The sequence below is a fragment of the Pholcus phalangioides genome, unplaced genomic scaffold (assembly GCF_987345545.1).
Source record: "Pholcus phalangioides strain wild (caught in Gottingen) unplaced genomic scaffold, Ppha-v1.0 ptg000014l_1, whole genome shotgun sequence".
Classification (NCBI taxonomy): domain Eukaryota; kingdom Metazoa; phylum Arthropoda; class Arachnida; order Araneae; family Pholcidae; genus Pholcus; species Pholcus phalangioides.
Window position 1 is genome coordinate 13,804,523 of NW_028301607.1, and position 15,232 is coordinate 13,819,754.

The window sequence follows — 15,232 nt, forward strand, 5'->3', positions numbered from 1 at the left end:
TTCATTCACCGAACTTTATTGTCAGAGGTTGTATATATATATATATATTCAATTTTGTGCAAATGTTTCTTTCCCAACAACAGACTAAGAAGACAAATACTCTGTATTTTAATATTATACTAGGTTTCTTCAAAAGTATCCAACCATAATTTTTCATGTACAGTAACTTCGGTTATCCGAACACATCGGGACTGAAGGGTGTTCAGAAAAGTGAAAAGTTTGGAAAACTGATTTCAAAACTAATTCCATAATGCAGAGAAATAAATTGAAATTCCTCAACAAATGATACCCCCTGGCTAAACAGTGATAAGAACTTTTTTGTTGTCGAGAAGATGCACTCCTTCCTCTCATTAAGGCACACCCATAGGATTAAGATGAATTCATCAGAAGAAAATAAAAGAATGGCAGCTAAGTCTGCTCCTATTCACATGTTTGTTTGCTTGTTAATCATTTATAACTACATAAACTGTACCCGGATCTATCCTGCTTACATCTATAGCTCACAGGTACAGTATGTACAATTGTGTGTTGTGTTTGGAAGTGGATTATTGTACAATAAAAGGAAGCTATTCAGTTGGGAGATAAGAGGATTCAGAAGTTCCAAGAAAATACCAACTGTTGAGCATCATTGACTATCGAAAGCTGAAACTGAGTTACAATGAAAAGGTGTTCAGTTGACCGAGTTGTTCTGAAAATTGATGTTCGGATAAATAAGGTTCTACTGTATAAAGAAATGAAGCTAGGGAAGTATGTAGGCAATCTTAATGCGTATGCACAAACCTTTTCCCACTTTCAGAAACTGCCAATCGTATATTGGATTTCCGTTTTTGACAAAATGGCATGAAAAACTTGAACAATGCTACTGCATTAAGTTTTGGAAGAATATTGGTGATTCTTGAGTGAAAACAATCTGCAAGATTCAACAGACCTTCAGAGATGAAGCACCACACAGATAGAGGAGTGATAATACCCCTTCAAAGATAGCTGCACATTAATGGAGAGTGAAGCACATATTCTGGTAGTCCCCTTCAACTTCTCCAGAAATGAGATCGTCATCCACAAAGTGACGACCCTAGTGATGCAGGAACATTGAATCATATCATCTTCACCATGGAGAACAAACAAGAGGTTCTGTGAGGCGAGATGCAAATGGCCAGACCCGTGGGCAGGAGGCAACTGGCAGCTCCATCACCATAATGCACCTGCCTATTCTTCACGTTCGATAAAGAATTTCTTGGCCAAACAAAAAACACCCATGCTTCCCAACTCTCCCAAAATGGCTCTGCATGACTTTTGGCTTTTCCCAAAGCTGAAAATGCTCTTAGAAGGGATCAGATAATTCCAGAGAAGTTGTCATGCAGAATGTGATGGCGTAGCTGCAGATCATCTCAAAAGAGACTTTCCAGCACCGTTTTTGACAGTGGCAGCCTAAAGAGACTACTTTGAAGGATATGAATGTAAGATTGTCATGTCTAAATGTATTTTTTATGAATAATGGTCAGATATTTTTTCAACAAACCTCACATATATACATAATGAACATTTTTTCACTACCTTGAAATAGGCAAAGAGAAGGAATAAAGATAGATTTCAAGTACCATCTTTTTTCTCCTTGTCATTAAAATATGAACAGAAGATGGAACTGCCTATTGTCAGATGATCTTACAGGTTGAAAGAAAGGATGGGAAACATGGAATGTGCTTACAAAATCTCTGGACTTATCATTGCTGAAAAGAGAGGTATTGCTTCCAAGGTAGTGAGATATTTTGTCATTGCCAAGGAAAGGCAAATGATTTTGACTTGTTGAATATGAATATCCCCATGAAAAGTTTCATTGATACTTGTTTTTAAGTTATTACTCTGTTAAAAGTGAAAAAAGTGTTCAACAAGCATTATTGTATGGTGAAAAAATGGTAAGAACCATAGAACATTACCAGCAAAAATGGTAAACCAATGTTGGCTGACCACTGTTGGACAATTGTGAGAGATGCTTCTATACTCAGTACAAGTGCAATGAAAAACAAAGTAACCTGACAGATCCTGATAATTGAATTGTGCCATAATAAATTTGTGTTTCTATGAATATTGAGCCTTTATATATACTGGTACACTTTCTGTGTGTATATATATATATATATATACTTGTGTTGTTTTTTCTGCATACTTATTTCTTTTCTATTATGTTGCGTTCCACAATGTATTGTATTACATTATTATATGTGTAACTAAGTGTGGGATTTCAGAGAAAACCCTAGCCAATCCAACTTTCTTGTGGTCAAATTCATATTCAGAATACCTGATTACATAAGAAATTATTGTTTTTGTTTCAGACACAGAAACGTAGTCAAAATTTGTTGTCCAGTGCAATCACCGACTGCTGTATATTGGAACCCATGAAAATTAAAAGAAGAAAATAATAATTATTTAAAAATACTCAAAAATAAATAAAACATGAAACTTCTACTGTTTTATACATTACAATTTCCTTAAAGTTTGCAGGAAAAAATGACACTGAACATACCGGATAGGTCTCAAAATTAGCCAAGCTAAGAACAGGAGACAAACATGGTAAATATTTTTGTATAACATCCATTTTGTCATCTTCAGCGAAAAGGGGATTCGAAAACCCACCAAGGCATTCTGCTTCAGATATAACTTTAGCAGCCTGTAAACATAAGACGTAAAACATAAGTTTTACTAAAATATAAATCATACCTTTAAAAGGCAAAACAAGCACAGTTAGCGGCGATGCATCCTTCATTTGTGAAATTATCTGATTTGTTAGTATGTTAGCGACGTAACTTAACATATTGAGACAAAAGCAATTCCATGTTTCGTACGAAATGATAGTGTACGAAATGATGGGAAATGATTTCCCATCAGTAACTCTTTAAGCAGTAGGGGAGACCAGGGCTCATTGGCAACAGTTTGCGGTTTAATATTTTTGAGAGTGGTTTAGTTATGAAAGTTTTGATTGTGTCTATGGAAATTATATCTATTCGGATACATTGATTTATTTTCTTTCATTCCTGAATATCTAACACTCGGAGGCTGAGAGTGCTTGAAAGTTATCAAGTCAAGTTTGGCCAACCAGCCCCATCAGCCGGGTAGGTTGGCTCACCACTTCTGTGATGAGAGAGAGGTAATAAACTAATGCCAAAGCAACCTAATTTTCAATGATTTACTTCAATGAATACTTTCAAACATAGTAGAAGGAATTAGCCATCAAATCAGACATTAAAGCAGTCTCACTTGTTATAAATTCGGTCTTGAATCAGTTTTGATATTCTCTCTTTAAACTAAATTGTTTGTTCTATTTTTTGAACTTTTTTAGAACTTAAACGTTCTAATGTAAGATCACAAACATAAGTGCTTCAAATAAAAAAAAAATCTTAGCTGGTAGGTTATGAACAAAGGGTGTTTGAATAAGGTAACTAAGAAGAGCAAGCTAATTACCTACCTACTGTTAATTATAGCATTTCAAAACTAACTACATTGGTATCACAAGTAAGTAATAAAGTTAATGAAATTTCGAGTCTACCAAGTACTCATTCTCACCGTTAGATGTTCACAAGAACTTAAGTGAAGAAACTGTATTGAATTAATTTGATAATTTATATATATATATTTTTTTTTGTTCCCTCACAAGAAATCGCAATGCATCTCCGACCTACGTATCAGTAATGTCGATGATGTCCGTTCATTTCCCAACATCTCCCTGAGAAGCTTCTGAACGCGTTTCGTCCATGAACGGATTGGGATCCTTCGTTGCATCTTTGACCCGTTCGTCCTCCTCATGTGATTGCGGCGGTGACGGTTCCTGGAAATCATGCGGTGCGTTGTTCCCGCCATCCCCGTGTACATTGTGCACACCGTAGACGGTTTTATACAAAACTTCATTTTTGTTTTTGGGCCCAGGCCTAGTATACTCCCCAACACCTCCATCGTGGTAACCAGAACATTCTCTTCATCCAACACAATGACTCTAATCACTCTTCCAGATTATCTCCTTCCACGGTATAAGACTACAACACAACAGCTTTTTCTTTCTATAGCATAGCTGCCAACTTTTGAAAATGAAAATTCGGGAGATTTTCGCGCAAACCCGTATTTTTTGCTAAAACCACTCCCTAATAAATACAATAGGGATTTTTCCAAATAAAATAGGGATTTTCCAAATATAAAAGTTAGAGCGTAGGGAATAAAATCCCTACTCAAAAACTGAAGTCAAATTAAAATAGGGATTTTACACACATAAAAGTTAAACCCTTGGGAATAAAATTCCTACGCAAAAAACAAGTGAAATTGGGGGCCAAAACTTCAATGATGTAAAAATAAATATTGTGTTCAATCAGAAACGCTGTGAACAAACATTCTGCGCGAATGACCCCAAAATCATCGGAAGATGAAGGAAAACACCGTCAATTTTTGAAGAACACTGACTTTTTGTGACACTTGCTTGATGTTTTTTTTTTAATTTCACGAGTGATGATGGTAGTCTTTCCATACCCGATGTTTATGTCCGTAACACAACTTGTACAAAAAGGAAAAGTCGGCCCTCTTCTGGAACGTTTGATGAAAGGAAATTCATCGGAATAAGTATCTTTAAAATAGATTAAATATGTTTTTGCTTATCAGTATTCGTGTTTTGTTATATCGCACGTTATAACAAAAGAAATTTTGACCACATGCGCGTGACTATAATCTTCAATTATTATCCAGGACTATTGGCTGCTAAGTCATTTCCCTGCACGATAAGACAAACAACTTTCTTGTTACCATCAGAGGGTTTGTAAAACTTCCTTAAAAAGGGAATTTCCCCATTTACGACGTGTGACGTCATTTCGAAAGGGAAAAAAAGATGCCCCACAAGAAATTCCTTAGGGATTGTTTTCATAAGCGGGGATTTTTTTTTAATGAAGTAGGGAATTTTAAGGGACAATTAGGGATTTTTTTGATTTTCGTAAAAATTCGGGAGATTTAAGAACTTTTCGGGATGTCGAGCGATGAAGGTAAAATTCGGGAGATTCCCGAAAAATTCGGGAGACTTGGCAGCTATGCTATAGTATAACATGGAAACACACAGTCACCTAGGTGACAACCCTACTAGGTTGACTTGCTTAGAATTTCTTCCATTAAAATTTAATGTAGGTGGGTCAGGTTCATGAGCTTCCTCAAGCTCAGGAGGAATTTTGCCAGCTGAACTCTTCTCAACCCGCTGATGTTGATGGCATGTTTGTTAAAAATGGAATAAGTTTACCTTAGTCATCCTCATCATCTAGTCCAAAGACCCTCTCTGTCATCAGAGTCAGCAAAGACTAACTCTCCCTTATTTCCCTCTTGGGCTCGAGTTGGATTTTTTGCTTTTCTCTTTTCTTTGGCTGTCGCTTCTCATTGCTTTTGGTTTACAACCTTTCTGGAGTTTTTAATTTTTTTTGTTCTTTTCTTGTTCTTTTTCTTCCCTTAGCATCTTTCTTATGGACTGTATGCCGGGACTTCAGATTTTCTTTTGACCCTGTTTGATTCTTTTTATGGCTGGCGTCTTTGGAAGTGGTAGTAATTTTTTTTGGAAAAATGACGACGAAAAAATTAGGTACTGCTTGAAGACGAACGAACAACAACTTGAATTTCACGATGTAGTGCTTGGAGTAGCTTGCAAAATGATGCACTATGACACTAGTGCTGATCAGAGGTTCCTGGCAGAAACCAGAAGCTGATTGCTAACCTACCCCGGTCTGCCCTACGCAAAAATCGATGAACCCTCTTCAAATTCCCAAATCTATTTTTAATGAAGCAGGCTTTATTTTGCTTTTCAGCAGGTGCAAACTAAGGCGTATGGGGGGAAGGTGTTTCTTTGAGAAATCAACTCGGCAAAGTATCTGGGCTTGCTAATGTGAAAATAAGAGGAAATGAGATATCTTGTTCCATGCCACAAAAGCTCCGTTCACATGGGAAATAGAAAAAGCGGGTTTAAAACCTGTTTCAAGAATTTTCACCAATGACTGCTTTCCATTTCTTTCCTTACAAAGGAAAAAAGTTGTCAAGCGGGTACTAGCACTCCCAATGCTACCGCAATATTTGCACATGTGAACAGGACTTTAAAGAGTTAACCAAATGTTTCTCAATGTAGCTTCCTTTGTAGAAGTCTAAATAGGCTGGAGATTTTATGTTTTGGCTGATCCAAGCTTTTAAGAAATTGAATCTATGATTTTCATTCCATATCTGATGAGTTCTTTTAATCATACTGCCAATGATCTTTTTGTCATAAAACAAATACCCCCTCTATTGTTAATTCACTGTTATAAGGTCTTTAGAAGGTCTCAAAGAGAAATTTTTGGAAGTTATAAATGAAACATTGAAGCCGAAATGAGAAAGAATAGATCCAATTCTGAATAAAAAACATCGATAAAATGTTATGTAAAAATTTATCTTGAATCAATAGACAATTCTGAAAAAAAAATTTCTTGATTTATAAAAAATGTTGTCTATAAGTTTAATCTAAAATCCCCAATCTAGGGCTATCCTCTGATGATATTGAGCTCAGGTTCTAATGCCTTGGTATTAAAAATTAATTTTTCATACAAAATAAAATGAGAATACAATAGATGAAAAAAAAAAGGATTATAGCAACCTGCTCACTGCATTCCTGGGCAGCAGCTGATGAGGAAGAAGTGTTGCTACCCTCTTTTGGACATTGGAACAGCAAAAGCTCACTGATATCTCTCAGACACGAAACAACCATATGATGCTGCTTTTCCATTTCTTCTTCAAAAGATGACCTTCGTTGTTGTTTTGTGATGGAACTATGGGCTGCATATGAATCAGGACGCTTAATTTTCTTTAAAAGAACAGGGTTCTGCCTCTGAGCAGCAGTTTGCAAAAAAGAAAGATGCTGTTTAAGGCAAGCATCATAAGAGCGCCATAGATCGTTAACATCCGAGTAAATATTCAGTTTGGCTATATTAGGAAGAGTGGCTACCAATAAATTACTAGCTGATGAAGCTACACTTAATGCATGATTTCCATTACTGGAGTCTTTCTTGTTATATAAAAGCCTTGATGCGATCTCGCTTCCCTTTGGCTTTCCTGAAATACAAAAATCATTATCATTATGAACAAATTTTAACATCACACGAATTTACACGATCAAAATATTGTCTCCATAATTTATGCTTAATCCAATGCACAGAGACATAGATACCAGTAGTAGTAATGGTGCAGATGGGAATTTATGAATTCTTAATTATAACTTTGTGTGTCTGATTGATTTTTTTGTGTGTCTGATTTTCATATGTTGGATATTATTTGTGGCAAAAATTGTTTTCTTTTACAGCAGTCATACAACATTTGTATAGCAACATCCTAAATTTAAACTCTGTAGGATTAGCTAGGATTTTGTAGGATTAACTAGTATACTTTTTCCCCCACGAGAAAAATACCTCAGCATAGTAAATGACAGTGTGTATCACAATGACTTTAAATATACATAAATCCACGTGCCATCATCAAACTAATTCACCATTTTGAAAAATATGACCAGTCAAAAAAGGAAAAAATAATCAATCTATTTTCAAAAATGCAAGGACTATATGGAATCAAAGTAAAGCAAGGATGATGTCTCGGATATTGTCTGCTGGGGGTGGGGGGTGGAAAAAATTGTAAGTAAATCTGGAAATTTATTTGGATGGATAAAAGCACAAGTTCTTTTTTTGCAGAAAGAAAATGTGGCCCGTTACTTTTTCATATTCGTGTGTAGAAGTATGTAGAAATTTACTACAGAAGCATATGAAATGTAGCAAGCATATGGTGCAAAGGTTTCACAGCAATCAACAGTATTTCAGAGAAAACATTTTAATGAAAGTCAATGATCTGTTTTTGAATATAGGTAGTTTTTAGGTACTAGAGCAGAGAACAACATATTGATGAACACAGCTTTTTACTTGATTGCTGAATAACAATGAATGGACTTGCAAGGATGGAGAATACTGTAAGAAAGGTGTAACATCTCTGGCAGGAAAATTTACCATTGCACACTAGCTGCAGTTGCACACTAGTAGCTTGAGCACCTGTAGGAGAATTTTGCCCAAGCACTTTGACTGTACAAGTGGCTTGAAGGTTGAATGAATTTTGATTATGAATAGTTGTTCCAGTGAAACTGAAGGTGTGCACCATTTGAGTACCTGTATCAGTCTTCAGTAAGCTCTGCTTGGTGCTTCCATCTTTTGTCATTGTTCTTTTCTGTACGCAAGGAAAAAAGCAACAAAAACAAGCACATCATTGCCCAAGATAAACATATTCCAGGTAGGCTACAAATTGATTCTTGTGCAAGCATAATTACACCGTGTGGTGGCGAAAGGGAAATTCTGCATACTTGTACAAAAAAAGTTGAACAAGCAATGCTTGTTTAGCTTACAGTTGCATGTGTAGCCACCCCAAATGGACAATCTTTTCAAACAATAGCAAAAGTGGTGTTCATCAGTATGATGTTTATTGTGATTAATAATGTCATTCATTATGATTAACGATGACACTTACTGCACCTGCTGAAACACACGATCCACCCTGTTTAAAAAAAAAACATTCTCACTTCCTTGAAGTTTTTGAATACCCAAATGTTGTTGACAATCAAATGTTTTCATCATATGAAACCATATTGCTAATCAGACTCCACTTTCCATAGGTAAAAAAGAAATTGCTGTGTTTTATTCAAACCAATTACCATATTTATATAGAAAGATCATTTTCTATGCACATCAGTTTCTAGTTAATAAAAACATTTCATAAAGGGACTAATGATATTGCATCTTCATTGTCATCAAGTTTTCCACACATCCACCATTTTTGCAGTAGACCACCTCATTATAACAGAAATCGCTCAGTTAAGAAAATTTTAATAATAAAGGGTGATTATTTTATCTGAAAAGTTTTACATTTCCAAGTAAGCGATTAAACATTGATCATTATGTTGTTTTGTGTAAACATCAATGCACTGAATAACTCATACCACTCATTAGCTAGAAAAATTAAGATCAATGCAGTGTTTTCATACACATCTTTTTAACCCTAGAATACTAACTCTACGTCTCTGAGACATAGAAGTCAACATGCAGTTTTTATCAGCTTTTTTTAGTTAGTATTCTAGGGTTAAATTCAACTTATGTTGTGTGTGTGTGAAGTCTGCTTTTATTTGATAGGAACAGTGAAACCTGTCTTGAATGGAAGAGAAAAATAGCCTAGTGCAGCAGTTCTCACCCTTTTTGACTCGTGGAGCCCATTTGGGTCTATAATTTCTACGATGGAGCCAGTAGGCCTATTTTTTATTTATTCATCAAAGTTACTGTTTTATTTTTATTATTTAAAAATACATATAGTTAGTTTTTTCAAATTTACTGTTGTTTGTTTTTCCTCAAGTGGACACAGAGCCCCAAGGGTCTAACCTGGAAACTGAAGGCACATTTAGTGGATTTTTAGATAAAAAAAACTGCCGAAATGGAAAAAATTTTTGATAAGTGCAAGTTTTCATCTTTTGGATGGGAGGAAGTTAAGTAGTACTGATCCCCTTTTTGTTAGGCTGGGATTACATTATAAAAGTTTTCTAAAAGCTCTTTTATAAAATTTGAAAAATCTAACCAGTAAAATTATTGGTTGCATTCGCTAGAATGTAACCTATGAGCTTTATTTACTGGATTTTTCAAGTTTCATAAAAGGGATTTTATCAAACTTTTATAGTGTAATCCCGACCTTAGGCAACTCTTTTACTTCTTGGAAACAGGGTGAATGCTCAATACCTATCTGAACTGGTTCTGTTGGAGTTTCCTAAACATCCCACAGCTTCACAATTGGCGATCTTGGTTTGATTAGTCTGCGGTTTGAAAAGCATGCATTTCTAAGAATCCAATAAAAAAGGGAGTAATCACCCAATATAAACAATCTGCCCCAGAAAATACATTCTTCTGTGTCATATTACCCAGAATTAGCCCCCATACAAATGTCGAATGACAACAGCCTGTGGTTCGAACAAGAAAATCGAAGCAGCGTGCTCCACATTAGATATCTCTAAAATCCCGCTCTCTTGAAAGGCCAATGTTCTATAAATGGAACATACATTTTTGAATGCACGTAGCTTGTCTACAAAAACTACCTAATTTACTTTGATTGATGTATTAAGTGGTGGAAACACACAAAATAATTTTCAATTTCCTTCAAAATTGAAATTTTGACAAACTTTAATTGAAATTGAAAAAACACCCAAAAAAATGTCAAATTTTAAATTCTGTCAAAAAAGTTTATGCTAACCTGAAGTTTCCAAATCTATTAAAAAAATACTTTGAACTGAAAACGGAAATGTTTGAATCAGTTTTTATCTGACATTTTTGCAAATAAAAACTATGTTCTATTTATGGAACATGGCCTTTAAACGGTTAATTTCCATTTAAACTAGTTCGGCAGACAATTATTATTTAAAATTTACTGATACCGTTTTTTTAGCACATGTATTTCATTCAGAGTAGAGATGGCGACCAGCCGCAAGAAGCACATCTCTGATTTGAATACAAAAATGGAGGTCATAAAGGCAAGAGAAAGGCAAAATTTAAGTGTTGCAGAGATATAATATATCTCTATATAATATATCGTTTTTGATTTTATTTTGTGACTACTTTTAAAAAGGTACAAAATTTCTCAATTTTTTTTAAATATTAAAAATTTTCCATATTTCACAAAAGTAAGTATTGATTTTATTGCTATTCAGGAGAATGTTTGATATTGAAGTTTATCTATTAGTGCATTAAACACGAAATTTCAAATGTATAGTAATTTTAAACAGCAAACATGAAAAAATTTAATATAATAATATGCATTTGGTTTATAGTAATTATGGTGATTTTGTTGATTTGATGATGATTTGCTGGGATTGATGTTCTAAGAATTTAAGTTTCTCAAATGACAGAAATAAACTACTGCATATATTTTTGTGTGCACGTTTATAAAACAAAAACCTGTCTAGTATGGAAAATAACTTGTCTCGATAGTTTCACTGTAATAAATACTTTCACAGCTAACTGCTGTACATTGACGTACACCTTGTCGCATTACACCCCCTATAAGAATTATTTGTTATATAAACTGTATTTTCATTAAAATGGACAACCTTTAGCCCCCCCCCCCCATTAGTCCGTTAGAATGAGGTTCTACAGTATATTTTTTCACCTCCTTTGAAGATGAAGCATACTAGGACGAAAACTTGGTGCAGCATGGAAAAAAAGAGAAAAACCTTACGAGTCAATTTTTTTATAGTTTACAGCTAAAAGAAGGAAGCCAAACAAAAATAAAAAACAGAAGAGTTACAGCAGGAGCAAAAATGAATACCTTGATTAGAAAACAGGTTCAAAACATCACAAGAATCATTTGGTTGACCCACAGTCTGTACAGCAGCCTCTGTTAGTGACACAGAACTCTTCTTGAAACAGAACCTAATTTATACGGAGAGAGTTAAATTTGGATTATATTTATCTTAATAAGAAAAACACAGCTTAAACTATGAAATGTGCCACATGTGAGAGTAAATCACTGGAAAACAGTAACATAAAATGCTCTGAACAATAATAATAAAAAAAAACAAATGAACCATAGTATTCACTATATGCCAATACAGAAAACAAAAATTTTTCAAAAATTAACAAACAATTCTTTTATTCTTGAAAAAAATGTTTCTGTCCTGAATTTTCATTTTAGCAAAATAAAGCTATTCAAATGTTTGAAGAGGTAATATCTGTAGACAGATAACATTTCCCTGCCCTTATCATTGAGACCTCAACACTATTCAGCTAAAGAAAAAATTAAGAAAGGCAATTTTTGTTTCAAAAAATGAATTTTTAAAGATATTTATTATGACCATTATCATTAACATTCAAATTTCAGCAAAGTGAATTGATCTGTTTGTGGAATATGCAAAAAATAGTAATTATGATAAGGTTCATGTGGAAGTTTTCCTGGAAAATGTGCAGCTCTCACAGAAATGAGGTGCATATGCGGGGCAGGTTTTGGACATTTTTCAAGTGTAAGCAAATAATATTTTGATTACAAAAAAATCAGCTAAAAAAATCCCTTCCCTTCGGTTGTCACCCTAAAAATAGCACCCCCCTTCGGTTATCACCCGAGAAATAGCACTCCCCTTCAGTTGGCACCCTAAATAATCTGACCCTTTCAGTTGGTGCCTTCTGCGGCAGCGTAGTTTGCAGGATTCAAGATCCGGCCCTGTGCATATGCCAAACTTTTTTTGCCAATGCTTTTTTATACTGCCAAGGCTTATGTTCATGCAAAAAAATATGGCACTTATTTGATTATCAAATAATAGTATTAATTAAACATATTCTGTGAATGAATGAAACAACGTAAGTGTTTCAAGAAATATTAATTATTAACTAATAATAATGATGCTTGAGAATGTTTAGATTTTGGTTTTTTACAGCCTACTCTGGTTTTCTGCGGTTTCAAACTTTGAGGTGTGAATGTGAACCGATCTCTCTGTTAAAAAGTCTCATCGCAAAGAGCAACAGGCCTACAACGGTATAATTCATTCATTCATTACACTTCACTCACTATGAGTTGATAAAAAACTCATAGTTTAAAAAAACTGATTGCAGATGGCAGCAATACATAACAAGCATTATAAAGAAACAAACTTCCCGGAAGGTTCGCTATAGGTACACACACATTCCAACATGTACCAATTCATTAGAAGTTCTGCAGAGGAATATGGACGAGGTGTATGTCTGGTTTAGTAGTAGTAGCCTACTCTGGTAAGTCCCGAGTTTGGATAGTCTCTTCAGGCTTTTACAGTTAATATGTGATCGGTTATAGTAGATGTGATAAATTCGGATCATTGTGCATAATCAGAGACCATTTTGGTAAGTTTGATAAATTTCACAAAATTTATCACATTTACCGGCAATTATGCATAATACTCTAGTTAGTCATTGACAAATTTGGCAACCCTAAATAAACAGAAGCTGTTCCCCCCCCCCCCACATTTTATATGCATCTTTCTACTATAGGAATGACAACATATAGAATACAACATACAAGGGAAGGTGAAAGAGTGAAAGAAAAATCGATTGCAGTTTTTTCCCCTCTTCTACTTCTTTTTTCCTTCCTTTTACAATTGTACTTCCAAAAATGTTGCAATCATACCCAGATCAGCTATAATTAACTCTCATTTAAAAATGTTTGTAATCATACCCTAATATAATAAACACCTGTTTAACAAATTTTGCAGTTGTACTCCAATACAACAAACTCCCATTTAACAACTTCTTCAAATCAATGAATTTTCAATCATGAAATCATAATTTTAATCATTTAATCATGAAATGTGAATGTGTTATCCATAAGTGAGAGTTGGTTATATCAGTGTCCGACTATATTTATCAAACATACACTCATACGAATTTTTTTTATATTTATCAAACTCACCAATCACACTAGGATATTATGCTGGTAAAAGCAATAAATTTCAAGTAGGTATATTTACCAAAATTTACCAATGATGCTTGGGTATCATGAATAACTGACGGTAAAAGTGACAAACTTGTCAAACTTATAGAGATGATCGTGACGATTATGCATAATATAACCGATTTATCACTTTACCGTAACATATACATAATCAACTATTAAAATTTACCTGCTAAGAAACTGGTTGTTTGGACTCCTACTAGGAGAAACAGCAAATTGTTGCTGGAATTGTGAAAATCCAGGATCTCTACCTTTCACATTATTCAAATATGCATTGCTGTGAGCTGTTTTGATTTCTTGTTCCTAATAAATGATTATAAAAGAATACAGTATTATAATAAAGAAATTCTATAATCGATAACATTCTGAAACAGTAACACAGTGCCAAATCTTGATAATCACACACTATACCTTGAAATGAAGAGCTGTTTGCAGTTTGTCAATTTCTTTTTTCATGTCCTGTTGCTTCAGCTTATATTCTTCTAACTTTTCTTTGATGATCTGATCCCTGTTGAGGCGTTCCTGATTTAGCTCCCTGAATGCTTTGTCCAATGAATCACTCAGCATCTTCACCTGCCCTTCCAATGCATACTGTTTTTTTTTCACTTCGTTCTGCAATAATAATTCAAAGAAATTCAAGTTCAATTTCATGAGTTAGTTTACTTGAAGTTAGTACTGGTTTATTTGAAAATAAACCAGTAAATTACCATAAATTCTTCTTGTACACATTCACAATTTCAAAAATATGAGCTTTGTTCAAAAGTATCCAACATAATTTTTCGTATTTGAACTGATGAAGCTAGGGATTTGATGCACATATGTAGGCAATCCAAGAATGCACATGCTTAAATTTTTTTCTTCATGCAGAAGCTGCCAGTCACTAGCAGAGAAGTGAGAAAGTGTAAGTGAGCACTGTTGCATTTCCATTTTTGACAAAATGTCAGGAAAAACTCGAACGATGCTACTGCATTCATTGTGATGGAGCTGCCAATCATGACACAGAACCTCTTGGTGGTACTCTTCGGTGAAGACTGTGCTGTGCGGTGCATACTTGCGATGAACCAAGCCACAGGAGTCAAGGAAGACGGTATGTATGACTTTGACATTGTATCTCCTGAAGACAAAATTGTCTGTCAAAATGGAACAGACAGGTCTAATGCTAATGTTCACCTTGTCTGTAACTTCTCTGGTGATGCAGAATCATCAAATCATGATCAGAGTCCTCACTTGGTTAATAAGGATATCATTTCTGAATGCTGAGGGCCACATTCATACATGCATCACTTTCCATTAATGTGCAGCCATCTATGAAGCAGCTGTATCACTCCTTTATTGGTGTAGCTACCATTTCTTCATCTCAGAAGGTCCATTGAATCTTTTTCCACTCGAGAATCACTAATCCTCACACAAAATTCAATGCAGCAGCGCTGTTCAAGTTTTTGTGTGCCATTTTGTCAAAAACTGAAATTTGATGATGCTCACTTACACTTGGTGGGATACGAGTCTGCTGGCGACTGGCAGCTTCTGCAGCCAGAAAAAAAATCAAGCATACACACTAGGATTGTCTACATATGTGCATTAAACCACACCTCTCTAGCTTCATTGGTTTAAACATGAAAAACTATAGTGGGATACTTTTTGAACAAAGCTCAAACCCACAAACACAAAAAAAAAAAAAAAAAAAAATTCTGATAAATTAATAGAATTTTAAATGAAA

The 15,232-nt window shown here is 34.6% G+C and overlaps 1 protein-coding gene across 1 annotated transcript in view; it reads right to left on the bottom strand.

Moving 5' to 3' along the window:
- LOC149078195 (uncharacterized) overlaps positions 1–15,232 on the bottom strand; it is a 59,782-nt gene that overhangs the window by 29,708 nt on the left and 14,842 nt on the right. Inside the window, exons 3-7 of the mRNA XM_089241786.1 lie at positions 13,927–14,127; positions 13,685–13,818; positions 11,368–11,471; positions 6,632–7,086; positions 2,522–2,665 (exon numbers count right to left, since the gene is read on the bottom strand). Coding sequence (XP_089097912.1) covers positions 2,522–2,665; positions 6,632–7,086; positions 11,368–11,471; positions 13,685–13,818; positions 13,927–14,127 — 1,038 coding nt within the window. The remainder of the gene's footprint in view (positions 1–2,521; positions 2,666–6,631; positions 7,087–11,367; positions 11,472–13,684; positions 13,819–13,926; positions 14,128–15,232) is intronic.